The sequence below is a fragment of the Leopardus geoffroyi genome, chromosome B1 (genome assembly GCF_018350155.1).
Source record: "Leopardus geoffroyi isolate Oge1 chromosome B1, O.geoffroyi_Oge1_pat1.0, whole genome shotgun sequence".
NCBI lineage: Eukaryota > Metazoa > Chordata > Mammalia > Carnivora > Felidae > Leopardus > Leopardus geoffroyi.
The window spans coordinates 80,727,984-80,740,048 of record NC_059327.1 but is presented as its reverse complement, the minus strand read 5'-3'; the positions used below and the strand labels follow the sequence as shown (position 1 = coordinate 80,740,048).

At 41.2% G+C, this 12,065-nt stretch overlaps 1 protein-coding gene across 5 annotated transcripts in view; it reads right to left on the bottom strand.

Moving 5' to 3' along the window:
* SLC10A7 (solute carrier family 10 member 7) overlaps nucleotides 1-12,065 on the bottom strand; it is a 258,926-nt gene that overhangs the window by 58,321 nt on the left and 188,540 nt on the right. Inside the window, exon 6 of one of the 5 annotated variants that reach the window (XM_045466388.1) lies at nucleotides 1,696-2,741. The exons of 3 other annotated variants lie outside the window; for them this stretch is intronic. In XM_045466388.1, coding sequence (XP_045322344.1) covers nucleotides 2,658-2,741 — 84 coding nt within the window. In that variant the 3' untranslated portion in view covers nucleotides 1,696-2,657. Of the gene's footprint in view, nucleotides 1-1,695; nucleotides 2,742-12,065 lie in introns of those variants that run through there. One more of the 5 variants, XM_045466382.1, reaches the window with a different exon arrangement.

Sequence of the window (12,065 nt, the reverse complement as noted above, 5' to 3'; positions counted from 1 at the left end):
CCAGACACTGCTCTAAATGCTTAATGTATGCCAAATAATTTAATTCTCACGGCAACTCCTTCAGGTAGGTCTTACTAGTACCGCCATTTTCATATAAGCCAACAGTGGCACAGAACAGTTGGACTTAGACAAGGTCACTAGCTAGAGAGTGCCAGAGCCATGACCTAAACCTGGAAGTGTCGCTCCACGGCCCTCACACGTCATTCTTGCACTCTGCTGCATATTTATTACAGAAGATACAGAGCAGTGAAATGGGGAAGGGGGCAGGGGTAGAAGCCAAACCTGGGATCCCCCTTTCTTGCCCTTGTGAGAGAAAGACAGGGAGGGTGTGTGTGTGTGTGTGTGTGTGTGTGTGTGTGTGTGTGTGGTGCCTACATGGAGATGGGGAACTGGAAGGCAGGCAGAAGCAAGAAGAGGGAGAAGGAGAAACAAAAAGAGAGGTGGGAGAAACTTGGGAAGCAGTAATTGATGATACAGTCTTTCTCATTTGGGGTTCCAGATCTGAACTACAGAACACAGGAGATTATTTGAGTGACTATTTTCTCAACTCTCTCAAGGATGGTACTTAAATAGTATCTGAGTAAATGCATCAGAAAGAGTTAATCCAATATATACAATGGCTGTCTTAGGGCATTAGGGTTTCATTATATAACCTGGCAGAGAAAGGCTGAATGGAACCAGGATTGACAGTTATCAATCCATTCAATTTAGAAACTGATTTGGAAAGAATCTGGGGGTTCAGCCAGTAAAATATTGTGGGGCCAAACAAGGCTCAGAGAGACAAATGAGTAACAATTCTTGATGGAGACGCTGAGCATCTGTAAAATCAGAGTTATCAACCTACAGTTAGAAAACAGATGGTGTGTTTTCAATCACTTCTGTAAGTGAGCTGACCTGTAAATTGTCATTAATGCACCAGGTCTTCACTTGCTCTGCTGTGTAATCAGCCTTTTATCTCCTACCAGGGAAATCCATTAGCCACTGGCGTCTCTACTATTTGTGTCTCTTCTCGGCTATTAAAACATTATTGTATTAAATAATTCACCCCTGATGATTGGTCTTTGCTTTCATTAGCACTGCATTCAGGGAAAGTATAAGAACAGATATTTACAGTTTATACTGTAGAATGGTGAAGGGTAAATCTCTTCTGTGAGAAAAGCGGGACAAAGCCACCTCGGATAGGGAGCGGTGTTTGTTCACTTCCTGCCCAATTTCCACCCTCCGCCATGGCCCGCAGAACCCAATCCTGGGGAGGGGACAAGGGGGCTCACTTACTAGTGGCTCTACTTTCTTGTACCTCTACACAGACACCCTCATAAATACCGGTGTCCTTCCCATCACAAAGACAAACATCCAAACAGAAGAAGGGAGAGTGTCCCCAGGCCCCAGTCCCCCAAACCTTTTGAGATTTCCATCTTTCCCCAGAAACTATAGTTTAGCCTTTCTTTCATTCAACTGCTGCCCCTTCTCTCACAGAGAAACCTGCAAACTACATTGATGACTTACACAAAATCAAGGACTTAAATGTATACCAGCTGATGGGCTCGACGTAAACATGGCCATGATTTTTATCAAAATTAAAATATGATTGTTAATCGTGATTCAGCTGCATGCATAAAACTAAAATTGGGTTACTGTCTGGAAAGTATATACTTAGTAGAGGAAATGAGCCTTTTTATATCTAGATGCATGGTATTTTTCTTTGAGAAGTAACGAACAAAATAGGCTTTTAATAATTTTTTAAAGATAAATTATGTAAAACATTTCTTTTTATTATATGCTAATTTAAAACATAAGATGAAAAGATTACCTTCCATCACTGACAGAAACTGTGTACAATTGTAAATTCTGGTTGCTCAAACCACACAGGATGTTCAGTGAAACGTGCCTAAAGCAACTGCAAATTGGCTGTGGGGAAATGGGCTATCAGGACATGGAAGGCTGGAGAGAGAGATACTCAGAGGCATCTGGGAACAAACTTTGCTCCTAATTTGGCCACAGAATTTGGTCTTGTCAGTCTATTTAGTTAGGGAACCAAAGAGCCCATTGTTGCTAAATAGTCCCTCGAGTGGAGTAAACATCTAAGTTCCCCCAAAAGAGTGCCCTAAGCCGGGGGACCAAAAGGCAGGAGTGGCCTAAGGGAGCTGTTCCCTTTCACTCTGGCCAGACCCCACCTGCTTGGGGAGCACCAGCAGCGGCAGCTGCTGTTGGAGAGGGAACCAAGGGGCAAGGGGAAAGCCTGGCTAAGGCAGTGCCGTGGTCATCCGGTGTCCCTGCCTGCCTTCAGTTAAGCCTGAGAAGTCCCAGACCAGCAGTGGCAGTGGCCTCTCTGGGTCACTGATGCTGGAAAGGGAGAGGGGTTTATCAGTGTCACCTCTAGAGCATTTGGAAATAGCTTGCCAGGCACTCCCCCGGCCCATTATGGTTCAGCGAGATCAGAGGGGAGAGGGAAGTGCTGGCATGAGCATTTACAAGAGATCCCACAGATGATTTTGCTTTACAAAATCCTCTCTGTGTGAGAACGACTTCTGAGGGATTTCCACACACAGCCCAAAGATGAGCTACTCTCAGGTTCAGGAGGAGATTTGTCTCCAGCTGCTTTCGGAACACTTGGGCACAAGGTAGGAAGACTGGCTCAACGTGAACGACTGGGGCAATCAAATGGACAGTTGCTCTTTAAGTGCTTCACGTTTTGTCACTTTACGCATCACACGTGTGTGACCGCCAAATACACAACCCATCTTTGGGAACATATTACAAAATGTAATCAGACTATTGTACATGACCCTAATGGCTGTATTCACTGTTTCTGTTTATATTGATGGGATTAAAAGTGGAATAATTTTCTATCACAGATGGCCAATTACGAGGGCAACTAATGAGGACTGTAGCTTTGAAAGTTGCCACTCAGTCTGTCTCTCCCATGCTGGGCCCGCCTCGTACACGAACTCTTGCACCATGTAGTCTGAACCATGTACGTTAGCAGTTAGAGTTTTCCTCTAAATCTCTCCCATGTTCTAACTTATTCTTGTTTACCCAAATAAGCTTTAAGTTCCTTCAACGCAATAACTATGCCTTATTCTTTTTTATCTTTCCTATGTTACCTAAGATATACATGTTCCAGAGATAATCATCGATGGTGATAACAGGTCTTAAAATAACAGGTGTCTCCTAGGAGGCATGCTTTGTGAGCACAACTTGGAAAGGCACGTGCAAGGGGGCACAGTGCCTGGCTGAAAGCACCTGATGTTCTTTACTACTTGTAGAGGGTCTCAAGTCAATTACAAAACCTCTTTGAACCTAAGTTTTCTCATATAAAGGGAGGATAATACATTGAAAGGTAGCATGGGATTATTTATAAAGTTCGTATTATAAATACTTGTTAAAAATTATTCTACCTTGGGGTGCTTGGGTGGCTCAGTTGGTTAAGTGGCTGGCTCTTGGTTATGACTCAGGTCACGATCTTACGGTTTGTGGGTTCGAGCCCCGCATCGGGCTCTGCACTGACAGTGCCTGCTTGGGATTCTCTTTCTCCCTTTCTCTCTGCCCCTCCCCTGCTCTCTCTCTCTCTCTCTCTCTCTCTCTTAAAATAAATAAAGAAACTTAAAAAAAATTATTCTACCTCTCCTCCTGTTTCCCCCTCTCCTCCTGGAAAAATAAGGTTTCTTATACAGTGCTGTGGGAATTAAAGGCTATTGGATTTAAGAACCACTGACGTGGGAAGTAACAGAAGACAATCACATCAATGGGACGTACAGGGAGCTCAGAAACAGAACGTGGTGTGCATGCATGTGAGTGTACATCTGTTTGTGTGTGTGTGGGTGCATGTATGCATATGTCTAACTATCATAATGCCTTATAAATATTTGAACAGAGGCCAGATCCCCAAGAAATCAAGTCATACCAACTCAGTTGAGATAACAGCAGCACTGGTGGCCTTTCACTTCCTTAAGGGGTTGCTTACATGCTATTGAATGGGTAAGGGTGTAGACGAATGTTTATCAAACATCCTAAAGTATTGAATTGGCCATCCCCACATATGAAGATGGTCTGATCTATAACTCTGAGGACATGACTTTCAGAAGTGGTCAAAGTTTGGACTCCAAATGTTTCCAGAGACCTAGATGTTCAATGACCTTTATGGCTGGGGTGGAAGTGAGGCCTTGGTCTGCTTGCTGCACAAGCCTAAAGTGTTACTGACCTTCCCCTGCCAAGCATAAACTTATTTAAATAAATTCGTGTTCTACAGAATTATGGAGTTTGAGACCGTGAATATGGTCTCCAATATATGGTGTCCTTAGATCATAACTGCAGTAAATTAGACAGAGCTGTTCTTTGGTGTGAATACAGTTATCCCTGACCTTTGTCTTAACTTTCACAGGGAGTAACAAAGAAGTTTAAACATTGTTTCCTTTCACTCCTCAGAATAAACAAGATGTGGTTGGGAAGCAGATGTGGGGCAGCAGCTAAGGAGGCTGGAGGGGAACACAAGTCCATAGAAGCAGGGGCTTCACGTCACCTGATGGGCTGTCCCAGTACGGTACAAGTGGGCTTCAAACTGGCTGCCTGATCTTACCACCTAAATGCTGAACTCAGCCCTACAGTCTCTTTTCGTCTTCACTACCACACTACAGTTCCAGGCTTAAAATTCTCTCTCGTTCAGTATTCTCTATTATTTGCTGCTGAACAAAGACTATAATAATGGCTGGTAAATAACCATATCAAGGAAAGGAAAGATATGCAAGTTTTTAAGTGACGTTAGACATAACAGAGAATCAGCACCATGCATATGAGAAAATCTGAAGTAAGCAGGAGATCCTTTGAATTTCCATCTACCTTCTCTTTTTCCTCAAATTAAAAGTTTTCATCCAGTACAAAATTCATTGTAACACCCGCCTCTCACTTCTTCTATTAAATAAAATGTTTTCTATTTTAGTAATCTCCTTTGAAATATTTTGATACTTGTGATACTTACAATTTCGGGCTTGGATTATTATCCAATTATCTATATTATTCAATTATCTATGAATGTATTCTATTTCCTCTATGAACACATAAATTCTTTGAGAGAAAGATCCATATCAGATCGAGCTTTGTAATATTCACAGTGCACAGCAGGCATTCACACACTGAATACAACCATGGATGTTTTGCTTAATACTACTGAAAAAAAAAAAAAAAAAACACTATAGGAGCGCCTGGGTGGCTCAGTCAGGTAAGCATCTGACTTCGGCTCAGGTCATGATCTCACAGTCCATGGGTTCAAGCCCCATGTCAGGCTCTGTGCTGACAGCTCGGAGCCTGGAGCCTGCTTTGGGTTCTGTGTCTCCCCCTCTCTCTGCCCCGCCCGTGCTCATGCTATGTCTCTCTCTGTCTCTCAATAACAAATAAACGTTAAAAAAAATAACAAAATAAAAACTATAAATTCTTTTTTGGAGCCAATACAAGGTAAGATTTTATGCATCAGGCTGAGACCCTCACCTTCTAACCATCCATTTACCATCTGAACTGATCTAATCATTCATTACTCACCCACCTTTCTATTTTGCTCCTTCCAAGAAATATTTATTGAATATTTGGCATTGGGGGTAAGGTAATGAATAAGGCATGCCTTGTTCCTAGCCTAGGAGAACTTAAAATCTAGCGGATGCTTAACTACTTGTAACATTGTTTTGTAAGGAAAATTAAGATGGAATATTCCAAGTAATGCAAGTATAAGTGCAGTTTTGAAAGCTGGGCAAGACTTAATTTATCCTTACGATAGGAACCCCAGGGACTGGTACGTAACAACTGATAACATAAAGACAATAATTTCTGCCCCTGCCAATATCAGAGGTATATTATCAAGAGAATTGAGGTAGTATATATCAAAATACTTCGAATCTTAGAAGTAAACAAATGGTAATATTTCAGGGAAAGTTTTATTGCTCTCACTGTCAGCCACGGTAAACACTGGATTTATTTACATGTAAGATTATAAAATTATAGACTATAAATGACTACAGAATCTTAAAGGTTTAAGTTTTAAGACTGCCCACCATTAAGGTCTGGGCAAGTTGGACTGTTGCTACATCTCAGATAAGTGCTTCTGCAGAACCTTGACATCCTTCCTGGAATTATTTTCTATTTTCCTTTCTAAAGCGTCACATGTAAATAATTAGCACTTGCATGGTTCTTTACAGCTTACAGCACACTTTCACATAAATTAACTCATTTCAGCTTATCATAATCTTCATAATCCTCATTTTACAGAGGAAAAAAACTGAGGCTGAGAAGGATTAAGGAGAATCCACTGGTACACAACAAATTGGCTGCAAACCAAACCAAAATTTTATGCCTTCTCACCATACATACCATGCTACCTTTCCACACACAGACTGTGAGGGAAAACGAAGCCAGTCCCTTCAAAATGGCTTTATAACAAAGGAATGTGTGCCTAAAGGTGGAGCATGTAACAGGGAAGGAAATACCAGTCTTAAAGGTAGCCCTAACCCAACTCTTGGGACAGATGCATTCATCCATCTGTCCAACTGAGATGTGATACAGTAAGAAATATAAGTTCGGGGGGGGGGGGCGCCTGGGTGGCTCAGTTGGTTAAGCATTCAACTTCGGCTCAGGTCATGATCTCGTGGTCCATGAGTTCAAGCCCCGTGGTGGGCTCTGTGCTGACAACTCAGAGCCTGAAGCCTGCTTCATATTCTGTGTCTCCCCCTCTCTCTGCCCCTCCCTCGCGTGCTCTCTCCCTCTCTCAAAAATGAATTAATGTTTAAAAAATAAAAAAAAAAAAAAAAGAAAGAAAAAGAAATATAAGTTCGGTCTTCTTCCTGGCATAGAGCTTCTAAAACCTTGTAACTTCCTGAGTCATAGCAGTGATAGGAGCAGCTTTTACTATAATATTTGCTTTTTTTTTTGTCCCCAGTTCCTGGCACAGAGGGTTCAGAGAGTTCCTGCATTGGTGAATGTATCCACATGTAGGGGGTTAGTATACCCCAAACTCTATAGGGACAGAAGATCCTGCATTTGGGACCCTTTTAGACCTCTGCATCTGACTTTTCATTTGTATTCTTTATAATATCATTTATGATAAACTGGTAATGTGTTGTGAGTACAGAAACAGCCTTCCTTTACCAACCATCCATTCAAAAATATTTTTAAACATTTTTTAAAAATTCATTTTTATTTTTTGAGAGAGAGAGAAAGTTAGGGGGAAGGGGAGATGGGCAGAGGGAGAGGAAGAGACAGCCCGCCAGGGAGCTTGATTTCTCGACTATGAGATCTTAACCATGAGATCTTGACCTAAGCTGAAATCAAGAGTCGGAGGTTTAACCACTGAGCCACCCAGGCACCCCTCAAAAAATATTTTTGAGTGGCTTCCATAGACAGGCACTATTTTGGGCACTGGGGTTACAGTAGTGATCAAAACAGATAAAGTCCCTGCTCCTCTGTGATGCTCATGTTCTAGTTGGGGAAAACAGATAATAAACAAACTGACAAATGATTAAAATATCATGTGATCATAAATGCTAAATGGAACAATTAAGTATGGTAGGTGGGGAGGTATTGGCGGAGAGAGGGTATATTGTTCCATATGAAGTAGTTAGGAAAGGGCTATCTCCTAAAATGACATTTTATTAGAGACCAGAGATGAAAGTGAAGGAGAGAGCCATGTGGAGATCTGAGGGGAAAATCCAGGCTGAGTCAAAGCCAAGTGTAAAGACTCAGGATGGTTCTTGGTGCGGCTAGAGCATCCCATTATGTGTGCCCATTCCATTCAATCTCTCACATAACTATTTCAAATCTTGGCCTCTTTCACCAAATCTCCAATACCTCTTTGCTTTTTTTTTTGTCCTCCACCCCTAGTTTCACTTGCCATTTCACTGGGAAAATATAAACGATAATAAGGAAACGTATACAAGCTCCTATAGTTACAGGAACCAATTCACTTGCATATTTGCCCTTATACCATGGCTTCCCTCCTACTACTATGGATAAACTATCTGTGCTTAGGGGGCCACACTCTCCCTTTGTGCACTAGAGTTCATCCTCTTTCTCCTATTCAAGGACATGGGTCCACAAATTCACCCTTCTTTTTTCTGTCTGAATTGTTTCTTCTCTAACTGAATTAATATCAATGCAAATATCCTAATAATTTTCCCAACTTAAAAACAGATCCTACATTAACTTTGTTGCTGCCCCATTTTCTGCCCTCAAAAGAGTTGGCGATTATCACTGTCTTTAACTCTTTTTCATTCATTCTTGAACGGACTTTAATTAGGCATTTACCTCCACATTTCTGCTGAAATAGCTCTTGTTAGGGTCCCCAGTGACCTCCATCTTGTTAAAACCAATGGCTGATTCTCAGACTTCATTGTATCTGAACTATTACCACCATTTGAAGTAGTTGACCACTCTCTCCTTTTTTGAAACACATTCTCTAAACTATTACCACCATTTGAAGTAGTTGACCACTCTCTCCCTTTTTGAAACACATTCTCTACTAGCTTCTAGGACACAAAAATCTCTTGGTGTTCTTCCTAAGCAAACTGGATATCCTTGGTGGTCTTTGCTGACTTATTATTAGAATGCCTCAGAACTCAGTCCACTAATACCTTCTCTATCCTCTCTTGGTAATCTCATTCTGTCTAACTTCAAATCCATCTCTATGTTGACTTCTCCCAAAAGTGTATCTCTTATCCAGACTTCTGCCCTGAATCCCAGACTCATATAGTCAACTGCTTACTTGATTTCTCTACTTTGATGTCTCAACGGCATCCTAATCCAAACATGTGCAAGACTGAGCTCTTTATGAGTTCCTTTAACTTGCCCAGCCCTACAGCCTTCTCTTTCTTCTCTACAGTAACTCCACCCCTCCAATTGCATGGACTTAGTTATCCTTGACTCTTCTGTGTCCTCATAACCTTCATTCAATCTTTCAGGTCTTTCAATATCTACTTCCAACTACTTTCCACCATTTACTCAACCACCTTGGTCCAAGCTAAACCATCTCTTGCCATGATATTGTACTAGCTTTCTAATTGGTCTTCCTGTCTCCACCTTTATCTCCTGATGATCTATTCTCAATCCAGCATCCAGAATCACCCTTTGAAAAGGTATGTCAGAACATGCTACTCTTACGATCAGAACGCTTTCAATGGTTTTGTATCTCTCTCAAATTAAAATTAAAACTCCTTAACAAAGGACTTCAAGGACCTACATCATTTGGCCCCTGTCATGGCTCTGACTTCATCTCTATCTACTCTCCTCCTTGCTCACTGCATTCCAGCCACACTGGCCCACTTGCTGTTCCTTAAGGACACCATATATGCTCTCAGGACTTTTCCACTTGTTGTTCCCTCCACCTGGAACACTCTAGGCCTTTCCTCAAATATCATTTTCTTAGTAAGTCCCACCGTGACCTCCCTATTGAAAACAGCAATTCCCCCAACCCATTCTGGCACTTCCTCCTTCTCTCTTCCTCTCCTTCCTTTTATTTTTCTCTTTCGTATGTATCACTCATATATTGTATTTTCACTTATTTGTTGGTAGTTTCTTTCCACTAGTATATAACCTCCACAACAGCAAAGATGTATCTTTTTGCTCATTGCTATATCTTTGGTACCCAGGAAAGCACCTTGCATATAGGAAGAACTCAATACTTATTACTGAATGAGTGATGAATAAGTTTAAATAACTTCGAGTAATTTTTCTATAAAACAAAGGACAGAAATGGAATGTAGGCACGATAAGATGAGATTTAATTTTTAAGATATGTAATATTACAGAATACTTATATGTTAACAGAAACGATCCAGTGATAAAAAATTTGGTAATAAAGGACAAAGAAGGAAATTGTTTTGAGTTGTATTGTTAAGTAGCCAATAAGAGATAATACAACAGGAGCGACTGGCCTTAGATGAGGGCAAAGACAGTTTATCTGCAGAAATAGGAGAACAGACAAAGAATGTAGATGCACGTTGGTGGGATTTTGTAAAATTTCTGATTGCTTCTAATTTCCTCATCAGCTAATTTCTTTTCTGCATCAGTTGAGATGAAAAAGGAGAAGAGGCACTGGAGATTTGAGAAGCAAGGAGAAGGTATGAAATGACTCTCTAGAGAGTGGGAATGAGGATTAATTAGGGGAAGGTAAGTATGATCACCAGGCTCACAGTTAGTAGTCATGAATTTCAAATGAGACCAGTCAGCATGGTAGCGTGTGTTCCAGGCACGTTCAGGTACATATGCAGAAAAGGTATAGGGTTGGATATTAGCAGGCCTGGCACTTTGCCATGCAAATATAAAGCAGTAAGAGATGAGCAAGGTTGTCGATGGTATACACAAAAAAGTAATCATAATGACAGACCAGGAGATCTAGGCTAGGTAAGATGGGGTGTGAGGGGATGGGAGTGAGGGGAGAGTATGTTAGAGGCTTTGCTAACGTGATAAGGTAAATAAACTGGCCATTCTAGCAGGTCTGAAAAGATTTTAATTTGGGGAGTAGGTCACAAAGACAGGAGCTATTGGTAAGAGAAAACATTTGAAAATAGGAGTATGGAAGGATGCCATTACTGGCAGTAACAAAGTCAAGGGTGTGACTATAGGGGTGATTGGCTGAGATGAAGTGGAAGGCAATCTTACTGGAGAAGAGGTCAAGAATTTAGAGGCCAGAGTATTAGGAGGGATCAATTACGTGAATATTGAAAAGCACCAGGAATTAATCCAAGTGTACTATTAAAAAGAAGACAAGGGAAGGTACTCATATTTTTTTGGACTCCTAGAGAGTGACCTGGGATTCTACTGATAATTACAGCAAGGAGTGGTAGCAGGCAGTATAGGCATATTGGCCTAACCTTCAAAGGAATGAGGATATTTTGTGGAGGAGGCATGGGAAATGATCTGGAATTGGTAACGAGGTGCAAGAAAGACACCTTACCCCATTTCAAGGCTCAGTGATATGAAAGGCACCTGCAGCAGAAACATGAGTCAGAGGACAGGTTTCAGTTGGAGCAAGATGGTGAGGTGGAACATTCTAAGAGCTCAAGAACACAGAGAACTGAGATTTCATCAGTAAAAACGGCCTTTAATAGCTCCTGCACCTGAACATTAAGAAATTTCCATGTTCAAGATATGATTTTAAAGACACAATTCACTTTGCAAGGGCTGTATTTGTTTCCTCAGCTTCTCTAACAAAATATCACAAACTGGATGGCTTAAAACAACAGAGATTTATTGTTTCACAGTTCTGGAAGCAAGAGCATGCTCCCTCTGAAATCTACAGGGGAGAATCCCTCTTATCTCTTCCAGCTGTGACATCTGCCAGCAGTCCTTGCTGTTCGTTGGCTTGTACGTGCATCACTCTAACCTCTGTCTCATCACGACGTGGTGTTCTTCCTCCATTGGACTCTGCTTCTTGTAAAGACACCAATATTGGATTAAGGGTCCACCCTGTGCCAGTATGACCTCATCTCAAATAATTATATCTGCAATGACCCTATTTTCAAACAAAGTCATGTTCTGAGGTCCTGGGGGTTAGAACTTCAACCTCCCATCATGGGAGGACATGATTCAGCCCATAACAGGGGTGCTAATAAAAAACACTACATCTTTTATGGAATGTGTTCCAATTTAAGTTGCTCAGGTTTTTGTCCTACTCGGTAAATGAAGCCTGGCAATTCAAGTGTTTAAGCAATGACCTTGGTTTGTAAAATGCATGACAACCTACACAGACAAAAAATGTTATATACTGTTCATGTGATTTAAGGTCATGTAACATAGATGTGTCTATTGATGTTGTGTGGTGATGTCATAGAACCTGTTGGGACAGCTTAGTTAGCTAGCTCAGAAGGGAAGAATTAAACTTTGAAGTTGAGGGTCTTGGAGTCTCTTTAACTATTCTTGTAGCTCTATCATTTTAAAATGTTGAACCAACCAAAGCTCACAAGCCTATGGGTCTAAGAGTAGGGGAAAGCTTGCAACAGTGTGATGTCATAATGTTAACGAGCTGAGAACATTTCTCGTTATGGCTGGAAATGGGCAGAAGAAGGAGAAAAACACTCATCTGGTTCTGT